The sequence below is a fragment of the Miniopterus natalensis genome, chromosome 8, assembly GCF_054644295.1.
Source record: "Miniopterus natalensis isolate mMinNat1 chromosome 8, mMinNat1.hap1, whole genome shotgun sequence".
Classification (NCBI taxonomy): Eukaryota; Metazoa; Chordata; class Mammalia; order Chiroptera; family Miniopteridae; genus Miniopterus; species Miniopterus natalensis.
This window is the reverse complement of record NC_142088.1, coordinates 8,026,540-8,040,735: the sequence shown is the minus strand read 5'-3', so window position 1 is coordinate 8,040,735 and position 14,196 is coordinate 8,026,540. Positions and strand designations below refer to the sequence as shown.

General features: G+C 46.2%; 1 protein-coding gene across 1 annotated transcript in view; it reads right to left on the bottom strand.

Moving 5' to 3' along the window:
- Positions 1–486: 486 nt before the first annotated feature.
- Positions 487–14,196, bottom strand: part of DOCK10 (dedicator of cytokinesis 10) — a 203,265-nt gene continuing 189,555 nt past the window's right edge. Inside the window, exons 51-56 of the mRNA XM_087819559.1 lie at positions 9,912–10,058; positions 7,802–8,012; positions 6,407–6,597; positions 5,258–5,358; positions 4,958–5,096; positions 487–1,233 (exon numbers count right to left, since the gene is read on the bottom strand). Of these exons, the coding sequence (XP_087675685.1) occupies positions 1,117–1,233; positions 4,958–5,096; positions 5,258–5,358; positions 6,407–6,597; positions 7,802–8,012; positions 9,912–10,058 (906 nt within the window). The 3' untranslated portion in view covers positions 487–1,116. The remainder of the gene's footprint in view (positions 1,234–4,957; positions 5,097–5,257; positions 5,359–6,406; positions 6,598–7,801; positions 8,013–9,911; positions 10,059–14,196) is intronic.

Below are 14,196 nucleotides of genomic sequence, written 5' to 3'. Positions count from 1 at the left end.
TGTGTGTGCCTTCTGCTCACTAAGGCTCCAAATCCACGTGCTTCAAAGATGACTGCATCAGGGTGGAGATTGGGAAGAACCACTTCCTAGCTTCTAAGTACCTTCCTGAAAAGGACACATGCCATTTCTGCTCACATTTCAATGGCCAAAGCAAGTCACATGGTCAAGTCTAACTTCAAAAGAGGCAAGAAAGTGCAATCCTACCACAAATTTCCAGAATATAGAGATGGGATATTTTTGACTAGCCTTAGCAATTACTGCAACCCTCGAGATTCTGATTCATTAGGTCATCTCCACATCAGTCTACTATTCTCCTATGTTTGTCTAGTTGATCTTTTGGGAAGAAGTGGCTAGCTGAAGTTCAAGTCCTTTTCCTGACTTCTTGGTAAGGCATCGTAGATAGTGAACACAGGGTCCCATTCAGCACATGCCTAGTCCAATGGACCGATTAGAGTAATGACTCACTCATTCTTTACGAGCACCAAATGCAAAGGAACTGTATTTTTTATTTTCATTAACAACAAAATACTTCCATAATTTCACACCCTTTGCTTTTAAAAGCACATATATTACAAATAAAAGAGCTCCACGGACTTTAAAGATTAGTATTTATCAACACTTTTGTACACATACACAAATATTTTAATATAATGGAATCTGAAATGTTATCCATATAATTTTAGCATGTCATAAGTATCAACTAAAAAGATTCTTTTAAATTTGGTAAAAACCATATATTTTACAATCTCCTATTTACATTTGAAATATGCTTAAATGTTATAAACACATTCACTCTGACCTTTAAAATATGTGTACTAAGACTTGGTACTGAACATATTGTAACTGACAAGCAAACGTGGGGTTTGCTTTTGAGCTGCACATTCATTGGAATTTCATGGCAAATATTCAGCTTGGCTTGTTTAACGCTGCCCAAGGGGGGGGAGGAATCATAAGAAATGTGCAAATCCAGAGACTGGCAAAATTCTCAAGCTAGCGAGGTAAAAAAAATATTAACATAAAAACTTCAAATAAATTAAATCTATCTTCTCTTCCCGGAGATTAGCTGCAAGTTCAGAAAGTTCCCTTAGAGGTGCGTCCGATGGCGAAGACCTTTGCTCAGACGTCTGCACTGGGGGAGATGGAGACCGTGGGCAGGGCTGGGGTCCCCTTGCTAATTATTCGAGAGCAGGTTCGCTCCACTCCGCGCTTTGACGACTCGTCCCTGCACGTAATCTGAAGACAGGACAAAACACAACACGGCAAGGGAACACAATAGGCTCATGTTAATATCTCCAAGCACAAAATTAAAACCCAGAATAGTTTATATTTATTGCCCATAGGGGATCTGCAAATTTTGAAAATGTATTTACTTATCAAAGTAGATCTGAAGCCTTTCTTCCCCCCAAGCCCACGTCATAGCCATTTTGGCAGGATTTAAAGTATGGTCACAGATTCAGTGCAAATTAATCTATTAACTCAATTAAAGTAAATACTCCATCCAAAAAAAAAGTATCATCACAATGCTCTTCAGCTATCAGATACACATTTATAAATGTCTGAATAAACCTTATGCATATATCTGAGTACTTCCAGGATTTTATTTTATTCTACAAGTTTATAATTTATATTGTTGACCTCTACCAGAAAAAGGAGACATCTGAAACCTCATTTAAATGTTTGCGTTAATGGAAATGTGAGAAAAATATATTTTTGAAAATAATGTTAGTAGGCCTAAGTAATACTTTCCTATTAGATCCATTCAAGTTATAACATGTAAACACAATAACAACGATGAGACCCTCAGGAACCTCTAAAATGTATCTCTGTATAGAAGAGACGATGAATATTGTAAATTTCTGGTTACGGAGATTTCCCCACTAATTCCTGACACGATTATGCTTAAGTTCTGCTGTTCCAAGACAGAACTGCCACTGCTGTCCCCAGAGAGCACCCAGCATCCTCTCCTGCCGGTTCATTCTCCTTATGGCCAAGGTCACAACTCTGCTTAAACAATCTGGCAAATCGTGTTTCCCAAGGGGCAGTCAGACTCTAAGAGCAACAGGCCTTTACGTCTCGCCCGCGGGCACCACAGCGCAGAGGGGCTCTTCCCTTCTCTGCAGTTTGTGTTTGGCATCCATCACCACTGTGACTTCGCTGCGCCACTGTACCTCTACATGACGGAACAGACTCCAGATGAGCCTCTTCCAGAGGCTCCTGTATTACACTGGCTTCCGTCGAAGGAGGCTTTTCTGCTTTTTGGACATTTGTAAGACAGCGTGGCATTCTGGCTGCCCGTAGGGGCACTTACCGCCTGCCTGTCACTTTAATACCTCAAACCCCTTCACCTCAACATGTGCATTTTGCTCACTGGCATCCGCTTCATCCAGTTCCACCTTGTTTCTTATGCTAAAGGTCCTTTCACTAAGTTTTCAGCTAAGACTTTGCTGGACACTCTTGGAGCAAACTGCGTAACTAATTCTATTTCTATTTTTGTATTTCTGTGCCTGTCTATGCATTCTAACTAAGTTGCTACTTTCAAAAGTTCAATGGTAGAATCGCTGTTTTCACTGTAATTACATATGTCCCTGTTTTCAGAATATCCGCATGAACATATAGGTACATGGAGGTGCTCAGGTGTTGTAGGTTACGGTTCATTTCTGCATTAATAGGTTGTGCTAAGATTTGCCTACCCTTCCCTCCACTGGAGTTCAAACCCAAACATTATGGGCCAATGCATTTTCGTAAAAAAATGAGAAAAGCATGAAACACATTTTTTTGTTATAAACATAAACTGAAATAAATATATGATTTTTAAAAATACTAGGGACTTTACAGACCTCTAACCTTTGTTGGCTATTTCTGATTTTAGGAAATTGTTCAATACAACCAACTGAAAGCACTTATCAATGGTTATCATGAAAATAGCTTACGTTGCTCTAAGTAACTTATAGTTTTTCTATGGATAATTTATACTTAGGATTGATAACGATGAATTAAATTGTCCCTCCTCTAGAAATCTCCTCTGCAGAGTTAGAAGTCAGTATTTTGCCCTCAGTTTAATCTCAAGTGGAAATATGGAACGGTTATATAACAGAATAAATCATTTCATAAGGAACCCTTTGTTTTGAAGATACCATGTATGTTGCGGGCATTTTCTCTGATATAAAGAACTGTGGACAAATCCCCGTAGGAGCTCAGGACCAGGGGCTCATCTTTCCTGCCGATGGTTCTGTTTCATTTACTGAACAACAAGATTGGCTCCCCCCACCAGTTTCTTTTCTTCAAGTTAGTTTGCAGGAAGCACAGGGTCAAATTCTGCTTCTCGTGGCAAAGGTTTTCTGAAAAATCAATGACTTTTCTCTCTCCTTAATCACCAGGTCCTTGCCTGTGTTAGCACTCTGGAGTAGAGTGAATCTTTGTTTTGGATACAAATGGGCTTAAATATTTTTAAAAGTTGGTGGCGTATGACTTTTCTTTTTAAAAGTTAAGTCGTTAAGTTTAGCTTTAATTGGTACTGACCTATCTTGCAATGGAAATAAAGTTGTTCTTATTAAATAAGAGCTTAGAGGACACTAGCCACTATGAATTGTCTGGGGAAAATGAAATCAGGAAGAGACAGGGAGACCAGAAGGCCACAAAAGACAACGAACACATAAGGAAAGGAAAACATACCACTTTTGCTTACAGTACTGAGGGAAATACTAGACACAGAGGAATAGAAGCTGTGTAAACACGGACTGCAACAGAGCTGCCAGGAAAAAAAAGAGAAAAGCGTTTTTGCCCAAAGTGTCAAGGTCAGATACAATTTACAGGGGAGGCAAGCGTATTTCTCCACCTCTCCCAACTTTCAGACCCACTGACTGTTCTTTCCGTTTCACTCTCAGGTTTACGAGTGCCCCGTGCTACCAGGGCATCTTCCCTGAGCATTTCATTTCCACCAGCTTCTTAATCATCCCCAACCAACACTCCCTCCTCTAAGAATCCTTCCCAGAGAGGTTAATTCTCTCTAACATAAGTCAAGCAACCATTTCTTTCTCCGGCTTCCAGGGAGGGTTTAAAACCTGGGCAGGAGGAGATGGAAAGAAGAAAAGAGGAGCGTATATGGGTAGAGCAACTAGAATAAAAGAACTGGAGGGTACATCTCACGTCTCTTGAACTGTGTTGACAGCACTGGGCCACTTAAGAAAAGGAAGGGGGCTACTGTTTAATGAGGGGCCGCCAGGCATGCGGCACTATTTGCAGATGAGTCCAGGTTGTCCCCTTTAATTACTCTGTAAGGAACGCTTGGAGCTGCTGAGGGACGCAGGTGGTGAGCGGTCAGGTGGAGTGTGAGGCTGATGGGCGCTGGGAAGCCAGAGGAGCAGCCCTTGGCTTTCGGCCGCTTGAGTCTCAGCACCCCAGGACGCGCTGCGGTTACTGAGTGTCCACAGTCGGTGCGCAGCCTTCCAGAACGCACGCCAGGAGTCACGGGTGCCTCCTTTGGAGGGGGCGCATCTTGAGGCGGCACCGCCTCTGTAGAGGCGAACCTGACCTTAGACGGCCACGTCTCAGTCCTGGCTTCTTCCCGAGTACGGGGCAGAGGCAGATCCCCAGCGGGGGGACCGGAATCCGCATCACGGCCGAGGGGGGTGAGGCCCCACATCAGGGGTGGGGGTAGTGCAAGCAAACCCTACTGGGGATGCGACCCAGTATTTCCTGGCGTCTATCAGGGCCCCTCCGTCCTAGGTGTCTGGATAAACATTCTCTCATCTTTTTCCTTGAGCCTTTCCTCTAACCTGATCTCTGCTTTGAGACGGGGGACGCTGTGCATGGGGGAGACAAGTCAGCAGCCAGGCCTGCACGCAAGATGCAGTGACCTCAGCAGCAAGAAAGGAGACCCTTTCCGGTTGTTCTGGCACTGGGGACAAAACGGACACTGTGTGCGCAAGGACAGCGGGCCGCCCGAGGAGGGCCTCACCTGCTCGTTCATGACGGCCGAGAGCTCGCCGAGCATGTCCCTGTAGTGGGCCCGCAGCTCCTCCTGGTACTCCAGCTGGTCCTCCTTGATGAGGCGCTCGTTCACGTCCAGGGCCTGGCCGCACGCCTCTGCGAACTGCCTGCGGCCGGGCCGCGGCGCAAGCCAGTTAACAGCCACCCGAGCACAGCGGCCTCCAAGTCGGCTGCGGCTGTCTCGGTGCCCCCCGCCCCCCCGGGGCTGGGCGGGGGCTTCCCGGGGCTCGGGGCGCCCGCCTGGGGGAGCCCCGGGAGGAGAGCGTACCTGAAGATCCCCTTCAGGAGCTTCACCTGGTTGTCAGGGTACTTCTTTGCGTTGGTTTCTTCAAGGAAAGCTCGTGCGTAGGCCATTGGCCCCGCATTAACCTGTCGGGAAGAGGCCTGGCTGAGGAGGAGCCACTCCCTCCACGGGGCCCCTCCGCAGCTGGCAGCTGGCAGCTGGCAGGGGCAGCCACCTGGGCATCAAAGTGTCAGCATCAGGACCAGCACTACTGATCTTGCCTTTCCCTCAGGCTCCAGTATAACTGTGACACTCTTCCTGGCCTGCCTTTATTGAAAATATTAATATTTTGTTCATTATGGATTTTTGACATTAGTTTTGAATTTAAAAATACTGCGTTACAATATCATTTAATCATGATTACTGAGTTTTTGATGCCCCCCCCCCTAAATTTTATGCCCAAGGTAAGTACCTCACTCGGCTCACCCTAGTCCCAGCCCGGGAGGGGATTAAGCAAGCCTCAGGCTTCTTCCTGGCAGACCTCTAGCTGGGACTACGTCTGCCTGTCTGTCTGTCAGTCACCAGCGGCCTCTCTCAGCTCTCTCTCTGCTTCCAATGATTCTCCCTTCTCCTCAGTTTTCAGGTCTAGGAAGGGCAGCAGCCCCTTGGTCTTGCCAGCCCCTGTGCCCGCCCTTGTTGGTTTTCCTAAACACTGCTCATACTTTTGCAAATAGTCTACTTATTGTGTTTTCTTTAATCACCCACTGTGCGCAGGCCATCTGCTTGCTATCAGGACCTTGACAGCCAAATAAATACTGATGCACATTTTCTGAACTAATATACATTCTAAAAATATTTGTTTTTGAACAGTTGTCGAAGGCTCTCAGTGACAGATGTTTATGAGAGAGACACGTTCTTTATGAATTAATTCATTTGTTAGAATTTAGAATATAGAACTTAGTTTATCTAGAGAAGATGGGAGAGGAGGGTTGAGGAAGAATAAATTTTATTTCAGATAAACAAGTAAAGCTTATTTCTAGGTGTGTGGCCCCACCAATGTGCATTCACAATGAAACAACATTTTAAAGACTCAAATAAAGGTGTTGGATTATATCACAAACAGAAAAATATCTTATACCCTTTAAAAAATGTCAAGGGCATGTTATGAGCACCGCAGCCCCGGGCAAGACTCACCTTCACGCTGACACTTCCCTGGAGTTTGAGCTGCAGTCGGATCATGTCCACCTCTTCCATTGTGCAGAGCTGGTTAAGCTCGGAGACTTTCTTGGACATCTCATCGATGGCCACTTCAATGGGGTTCAGTTCTGTGCTCGACTGGCTTACGACCTGGATTCTCTTCTTCACGTAGGGAAACAGGTGGCTGGCTGCACAGAGCAGTACAGGGAGATGGAAAGGCTGAGGGTGAGTGCAGAGTCAGGGTCCCCCTGAAGGGGCAATGGCCTGTAGGCTCCCTCTGCACACGGCATGTTCCGTCCCGCCTGTTCCTGTGCACGTCACTGTCCGTCCTGTGTGCCACGTGCCCTCCCTCCTCTGAGCTTCCGCCCCAGCCACCATGGCCCTTCCTTCTGTTCCCCGCCTCCCTAGGCATGTCCTCATTTTTGGGGCTGGGGTAAGACCTTGGTTTAGAGCCAGTCAGCACTGAGAAGATGAGAGCTTCCACCACAACTTGCGATTCAGAGAAAAACTACACTAAGCCACAATAAAGAATGCTCCAATATATACCGACCAGCCTATGTTATAGTAGCTTTGTTTTAGACTTTTTTTATTTTATTAGAAAAGTTCTGGAAAAGTTTACTGAAAGAGAATGCCCCCCTCATTTGGATGTCACTGGTATTTGTCTGTCTCTGGCATAACCCAGGACTGCTACTCCCTCCAACAGAGTGGGCGTCACTCGCCCGGAGGGCCTTTGCTCACCTTTCCTGGCTGCCACTAGAAGCCCCTCTCCCGTGCTCGCTTATTTCTCACACTCTGCTCGCCTGACATTCTGGCTTTACTTGGCTCTTTCTCCTGCCAGACTGAGCGCACTTTGAGGACAAGAATCGTGCTTTATTTATCTGAATGGCCAGGACAGTGCCCAACACGTGGTGGACACTTGTTGAATGTCTGTTGACTAAGCGAAAGGAGACCAGCTCACAGAATAGATGGTCCTGGAAGGGATGCTGAACACCTCTGCACCCACTGTACAGATGAGGAACCTGAGCTGCAGGGTGGCTTAGGATCTTGCCCCAAAGCACACAATCCTGAGAGCTCCTAACCCTGAAACAGCAGGGCAGGTCCAGGCACAGAGGAGAGGGGAGCTGAGACTGCCCTCCCGACATGGACACCGCGACCTTCACCACTAAGATTTAAAGGGAAGGGGTGTGTAAATAACTCCTGACAATTTCTCTTCCGGGTGGCTTCTCCGGGCTGTCCCCCTTGACACTGTATAAGGAAGGGGCGATCCGCTCCCCCTGGCAGGCGTGTCCCCGCGAGCGCACCCGGGGCTCCGTCTGCGAGGCTGAGATGCCCCATTCGAGCTGCTCCCGCCCGCCCGCCGGGCCCGGCTGGCAGCCCCGCACCGGCACCTACTGGTGAGCACCGTGCGGCGCTTGCACTGCTCCTCCACGCCCCCGTGCTTCTTGCCCGACAGCGTGAAGGGCGTCTCGAACACGAAGCGCTGGATGTTGTGGTGCATTTCGAAATCCGTCTTCCGGTCCTCTAGTTCCTTCTCCTCAAAGAACGGTGTCACGTAGGTCACCTGGATGTAGGCATATTTGGGGTCCAAATCCTTGGGGTTTACCTGCGTGAACACATTGGGGTGAGAGAGTGGTAAGGCCTCAGGCAGGAGCTCTGCGTCCCCTCAGCCGGCCTCCTGGGGGCTGTCCCTGTCCCCGTGGGGGAAAATGGGCAGTCACATCGCAGAAAGAGTAGCTGCCTGGACCGTGGTCAGCTAGACGGTGGTGGGTCTGGGACGGGAGCTGGCTCCCCAAGGAGCTGAGGCTCTGGGAAACCTAAGTACCCGGAGGTTGCAAGTAATTTAATCTTTCTTCTCTTTCTTTCTATAGAGAAAGTCCTTCCCTTTGTCCGGAATACGTGCTTTTTGAACATGCAAATATATCTCTGTCCCTCTACTTTTCAGCCACTAGCCTGGGGCCACTGTGCTGGGCTTGTACCTGGAAGGAGGCTCCTTGTCTGTTTAGCAGATTAACTGACTAGCCTGTCACATGATTGCAAATATTTTTAGTTTCAATTTCTCTGATTCCTTCTCTTATCTGCAATGAGGCATTTTATGTAATTTCTTGACTGCCTCTGCTCTGGTGACTAGGCTTGACAAACATCAAGGAGGGCAGGCTGGGGCTCCCAAGAAAAGCCAGGGAATTACTTTCTTTCCCGCGAGGCTGAGATGATTCTGTCTCTTTTCTAACGATCCCTTGAAGAATTTTCAAACTTAGTCCAATTTTTTTCTATCCATTTACTCATCCATAGCTTAACCAGCTCTAGCGGTTTGAGGAAGCTCGTGAACTTACTTGTGATACTACTAAAAATGACATTGTAAGGTCAATATCATCAAAATCATTTTACGGGTAAAAGAACGGAGGATCAGGGTGGCTGCCTAATTTCTCCAAGATGGATCGCCGGCTGACAAATACGGGGGCACGGTGCGACGGAGACCCCAGTCGTTCTGACTGCACACCCCACTGGGACCGCCGTCGATGCCGTCTGCGTATTTAGAGTGGCCGGGAAGGCGACTGTTCCTTTCAGGCCACAGGTGAGAACGGTGAACACAGGTGTAACAACTTTTGCCCACACCAAGCAATCTGGCGCCCAGGTGCCTCCAAATACCAGCTTTGTTCAGAGAGCACAGGGGAAAAAGGGGCTGTTTCGCGACCCAATGGAGGCCCATACAATTGGGCGTAACCCAGCTCCTCCTGCCCCATCCTCCGACACACCCTTCTACCTGAGTCGTGTCTGAAGACCTGTCAGTCCCTAAACGCCCCTCCCCCCTGTCGCCGCCTGCGCCGGGCTGCTCACAAGGCCCTTTGCTACCATCCGACACCATCTGGCCCCGCAGCTCGTCCAGCGCAGACATCATCTCCCCTGGGAAGCGCCGCCCACCCCAGAAGGCGCTGGCCAGGGAGCCCCTGCCCGGAGCCTGCCCTGGATGACTTGCAGCATGTCCTGTGGCCTTGACTCAGTTTAACGAGCTGTCTGCACACCCCCTTCTCGGCCCCAAGTGAGCCGGAGATCTGGGAGGAAGAGCCTTTGCGCCCCGGCTCCCAGCTCTGGGGATGGCACGCGGTAGGGCCTTAACAGAGGCTGACTAGAGCAACGAAAGCACATTAGAGGATTCCGAATACTCTCATCAGGGGATATAATCATTTGGCCACGAGGAGGTTAATCAGATATTCAGAGGTTAGTACAACGTAACCCCCAAGTCTGCTTCTCTCCCAGAGAATAGATGTTGAAATGGGTAGACCCAGGAAGCCCTCCCTGACTGAAGAGACACTCCACTGGGCCCGGCGCTTTAACTCTGGTTGCTATACAAGTGCAAAGAACCTGTGGGGAAAGTAGGGAATTTTGAGGTCACTACAATAAACACGTCTAATGCTTTTACCAAAAATAATCACCCATCGACCAAGCAGTAAACAAACAGGCGAAACGCCCCAAATGGCTTGCAGGAGCACGGCTTTCCCGCTACCTTGTTGGAATCCTGGATAATCTTCACGTTGTCGGCTCCGAATTTGTCTGCGTAGAGCTTGAGCAGCCTTTGGGAAATCTCGGACAGGCCCGTCAGCTTCGGCTCCTTGTAAATATACTCTTTTCCCTCTTCTTCTTCAAAAAATCCCTGAGAGACACAGAAAGAACCACCAGTTTTACCAGAAAACTCCAGCTGCACATCACAAGCAACACCAAAGCCATTTAGCCAGTCTTTTGGTTGCCATCCAAGCCACTAACTAGCGCCCTGTAAACTCAAAACCAGGGAAAAGGCCAGGGAAGGAAACAAAACATCATGCTGGACTCAGTCGTTACTGGAAATGTTCCCCAGCCAGGCCACAGGCCCTCACCGGGTCCCTGCCATGTATTTTCTCCATTTGGAGAAATCAGTGGTGTTACCTGCTGCATGTATTTTGGGGGAAGGATGCCCTCACGTGGCAGCCTGGGATAGAACACAGAGTCCCGAACAATTTTTGGCATTTTTCAAAGAACAGGGTCATTGTTCACAAGGTCTTCTCAGAGCCTTGGAAGCTGGCATAGGGAACCCCGAGGGGCACTTAAAGGTGCCCAAATGGGCGGCTATGCACCTGTATAGTCTTAGATAAAGAGCCACAGCACTGTCTTGTTATGACAGAAATTACATGTGGCATGCTCCCAGGCACTGTTATTTTAAAAATAGCTTTACATTAAGTCAGGGACTTGATGCAACTTGGCTATAGGCAATTTCACCATTCAGTTTACTTTCCTAGTATATCCTTTATATTTTTGCAAAGCTAGGCCTTACAGGATTGAAAATGCAAAGCAACCAACCATGCCATCATTTTTATGCCTCTGGAGCAAGTAGGTCTTAGCCTGTATTAATTTATCTGTCTGGTTTGAAACTGCGGAAGGGAAGATTCCATTATCTGTGGATAACTAAGTGAGGCAATCTTTGTAACTCCTCTTTGAGGAGACAAAGACAGAGCATTTTCCTGTGGGACACGTGGCCTCAGACACTGGGTTAAGTCTGGAGTTAAGATCCCAAGTGCGTCTGGTTTCCTCTGACTCAGAATTTACTTCGAGGCAGTGGCTTTGGAGAGCCAGGTAAAGATGCTGGAGGTCACAAAGAATCTTAGCTGTACTTAAAAAAAAAAATTGGTTACTTTTGACTATTTAAAAAAATCTTCCTTATATGTAAAAGACATGCTGGATTTTTCATAGCTAATGGGAGGTGATCTGAGAATAATAATTACATCTGTACAGTGCCTTCATACTTTAAGGCCCTTTCTCCCACGTACACTTGACCGTCATGAACACTGCACTTCGCATGAGAAGTGGGACGTAGCTGTATATTTGCAGAAGCCAAGGAACAAGGCACATTTGCCAGCACAGATCTTGTCAAGCACAAAATTAATTGCCTGTTTCTTGGTGCGTTTCCCGAAATGGCTTTGGGCTTTTGAAAGTCGGGAAAGTGTCTTGTTCAACATGATATGTGTCGTGTTCAGCAAAGCGCCTGGTCTTTAGGGGGATGCCACTCTACACTTACTAAATGAATAAATGGATGAATGAACCAGTTCTAGTAGGCATACATCTTAAAAAGGTAAATTTGCACCGGGTACAAATAGAATAGGTTCTATTGCTTGTAGGAACAGTTTTTAATCGAACAATTTCTTTGAGAAATCTTCAAGATCAAGCACAGATGATTATGAGTAACTCGACCCTCAACTGCCAAAAAAGAAGTGACGCCTGGTGTCGGAAGCAGGAAAAGCAGCTCCCGTTGTTTCTCTGGACTTTGCAGGGGCAGTGGGGTCTGGCCCCATCTGGTCATGACGTCCAGATGCTGTGTTTTTCTGTCTCTGTGCAGTTTTGTCTGATTCGAGGTCAGAAATTAGTGGATAAAACTGACAGACCAGACACATCATAGAAATAAGACTTCTGCTCGCACTGACCAGAATCCCCCCAGGGCAGGAGCTAAGGCAACATTTACAATTTCCGTCCAGTGAGAAAAGTTCCCTGAAAAGATCTTCCCACCACAGTGTGAAAACCAGCACAAAGGGACACTTCCACTGTGAATTCCTGCCCCTCACACGTTTCTGAATCCAGAGTCGGGAGAAGAGGAGTGTGGGAGGCAAGATTTCATTGCCATTACTATGACCTCTATGGCCTTGGTCAAGGCCTGTGACTTTCTTTCACCCCCCTCCTTGGTCTGGAAGATGGGAAATAGACTCAGAAATCTATCGAGAGGTTCCAAGGACAGTGCCTGGCACACACAGGCCCCTGGTGAGTGTCACCTCTGATGGAGAGAATCAGAGTGAGGACAATAGTAAAGAAACAGCGTCTGTGTCAGTAAAGCAATGTGAGTTCTGGCTCATAGGCAGGGAAACAGCTTAACTGAGTTTGAGCACCTAAAATACATACCTTCAGCTTCTCTTGCATAGAAACGATACTTTCCTTATTAAAAAAGTCTACTGATGCTCATTTCAGTATTTGGTATGTGACTGATCAGAAATAAATGGTGATTAAAATCTATCATCTATCTATTATCTATCTATCTATCTATCTATCTATCTATCTATCTATCTATCTATCTATCTATCATCTATCTATCTATCTATCTATCTATCATCTATCTATCAATCATCTATCATCTATTTATCTATCTCTCTATCATCATCTATCTATCATCTATCATCTATATCATCTATCTATCATCTATGTATCGTCTATCATCTACCTATCTATTCAGTATGGAGATACAAGCCTCTTGAGACTATTTTATGAGACCAGTAGAATGGAGCAGGAGGAACAGAATAAAGTATTGAGCCTGCTGTTTGCCAAGGACAGTGTAAGAGCTTTTGGAGCCAGAGACATAGCAGCTCTGGAAATGTCAGCAATGCATGTTTACATTTTACCCAAGATCATCAAAGCCAAGCCCACTAAGCCCCAGGACACACCCTTAAAGAAGGTCTCAATTTCAGCTCTGTCTATGAAATCACTGATTTATAAAATAGGGACACAAGGTGCTGAAGTCCCAGGGGCAGTTTCTCTTTTGTGTTAGCCACGAGGTCATGAGTAGAACGCGTGTCAAGGCAATGGGAAACTTTACTTCTGCATTGCTCTTGCTAGTTTGATTTTTTAAAATGTCATTTTATAATGCAATAAAAGCCCTAATCTGTTTTATTCGGGAAACAGCCCATATTCTAGCAAAAAGGACTTTGAGTCAGTAGAGTTAACATGCATGAATTATGAAACTCCAATAGATTATGATAAAAATGTGCTTCAATAAACTGACAACTAAAATTATTGGCTCCTTTGACATTTTTGCAGGTACTTCAGAATTTTGCAATGTCCCTGGGTCATTATTGGGACGGCAGAAATAAATACTCCTGCTGTTATATTCGATTGATTCCAAAGTTATAAATAAAGGAAATAAAGGAGTGCATTGAAAGTGGAATCCTGTGAATAAATGATGGGTCAGAAAATATTAATAACAGGCTAAATGCTAAGAGAAGAAAAGCTACAAGAATGCAGAGAGATGGTTCCATATAATTATGAGCTCAATTATACATATACATTGTCTACATCAGTGACTTTTATACAGGTGGGGAGCCAGAAGGTTGTATCATATCCCCAAATGGAGATGGTGATTTTACCACCTAACCACGTGCCATCCCTCCTTGTCCAATACCTTTTCTCTGAAGATGCTAAGATGCATCTTTGCTCACGTAGGCATGTCTGAGAATCAAGGAATCTGCATCCTTTGGTGAATAGAGTAAAATTCCTCCAGGCCTTTTACTTAACTCATTCCAGGGCATCTGATGTTTTAAGTTATGCAATGGGCACGAGCTTGCTTGCTCTCAGGCTAAATATCAGAGCCTAGGGATGTTATTGATTACAGTTGATGTTTGATCACTACTACTGCTCATTGCTTTGGAAATGAATACTTCAGGGACACTCTGGGGATGCTTTATATAGGCCATTCTATGTAAAATTTCTTTAGGCAATGAGACCAGATGTTGCATCAGAAATTTCATGCTATGTAAGACTTGTGTTTTTAAAGTTCCAACTTGTAGTGTCTGGCTCATTGCAGACGTACGAGCTACTCCAGCCAATACTGTAAAATGAAAGCACTGTCTTCCTGGGACCCTAAAAGATTTTACCCAAAGGCCTTTGTGGAGGCAATGAGCCTACTGCATATGCTATTTGCGTAATCTTTGAAACATGATTGCAAGACATGTCTATCTGATCTGAATATTAAAAGGTGAAATTTTACGCGGATATAAAACACC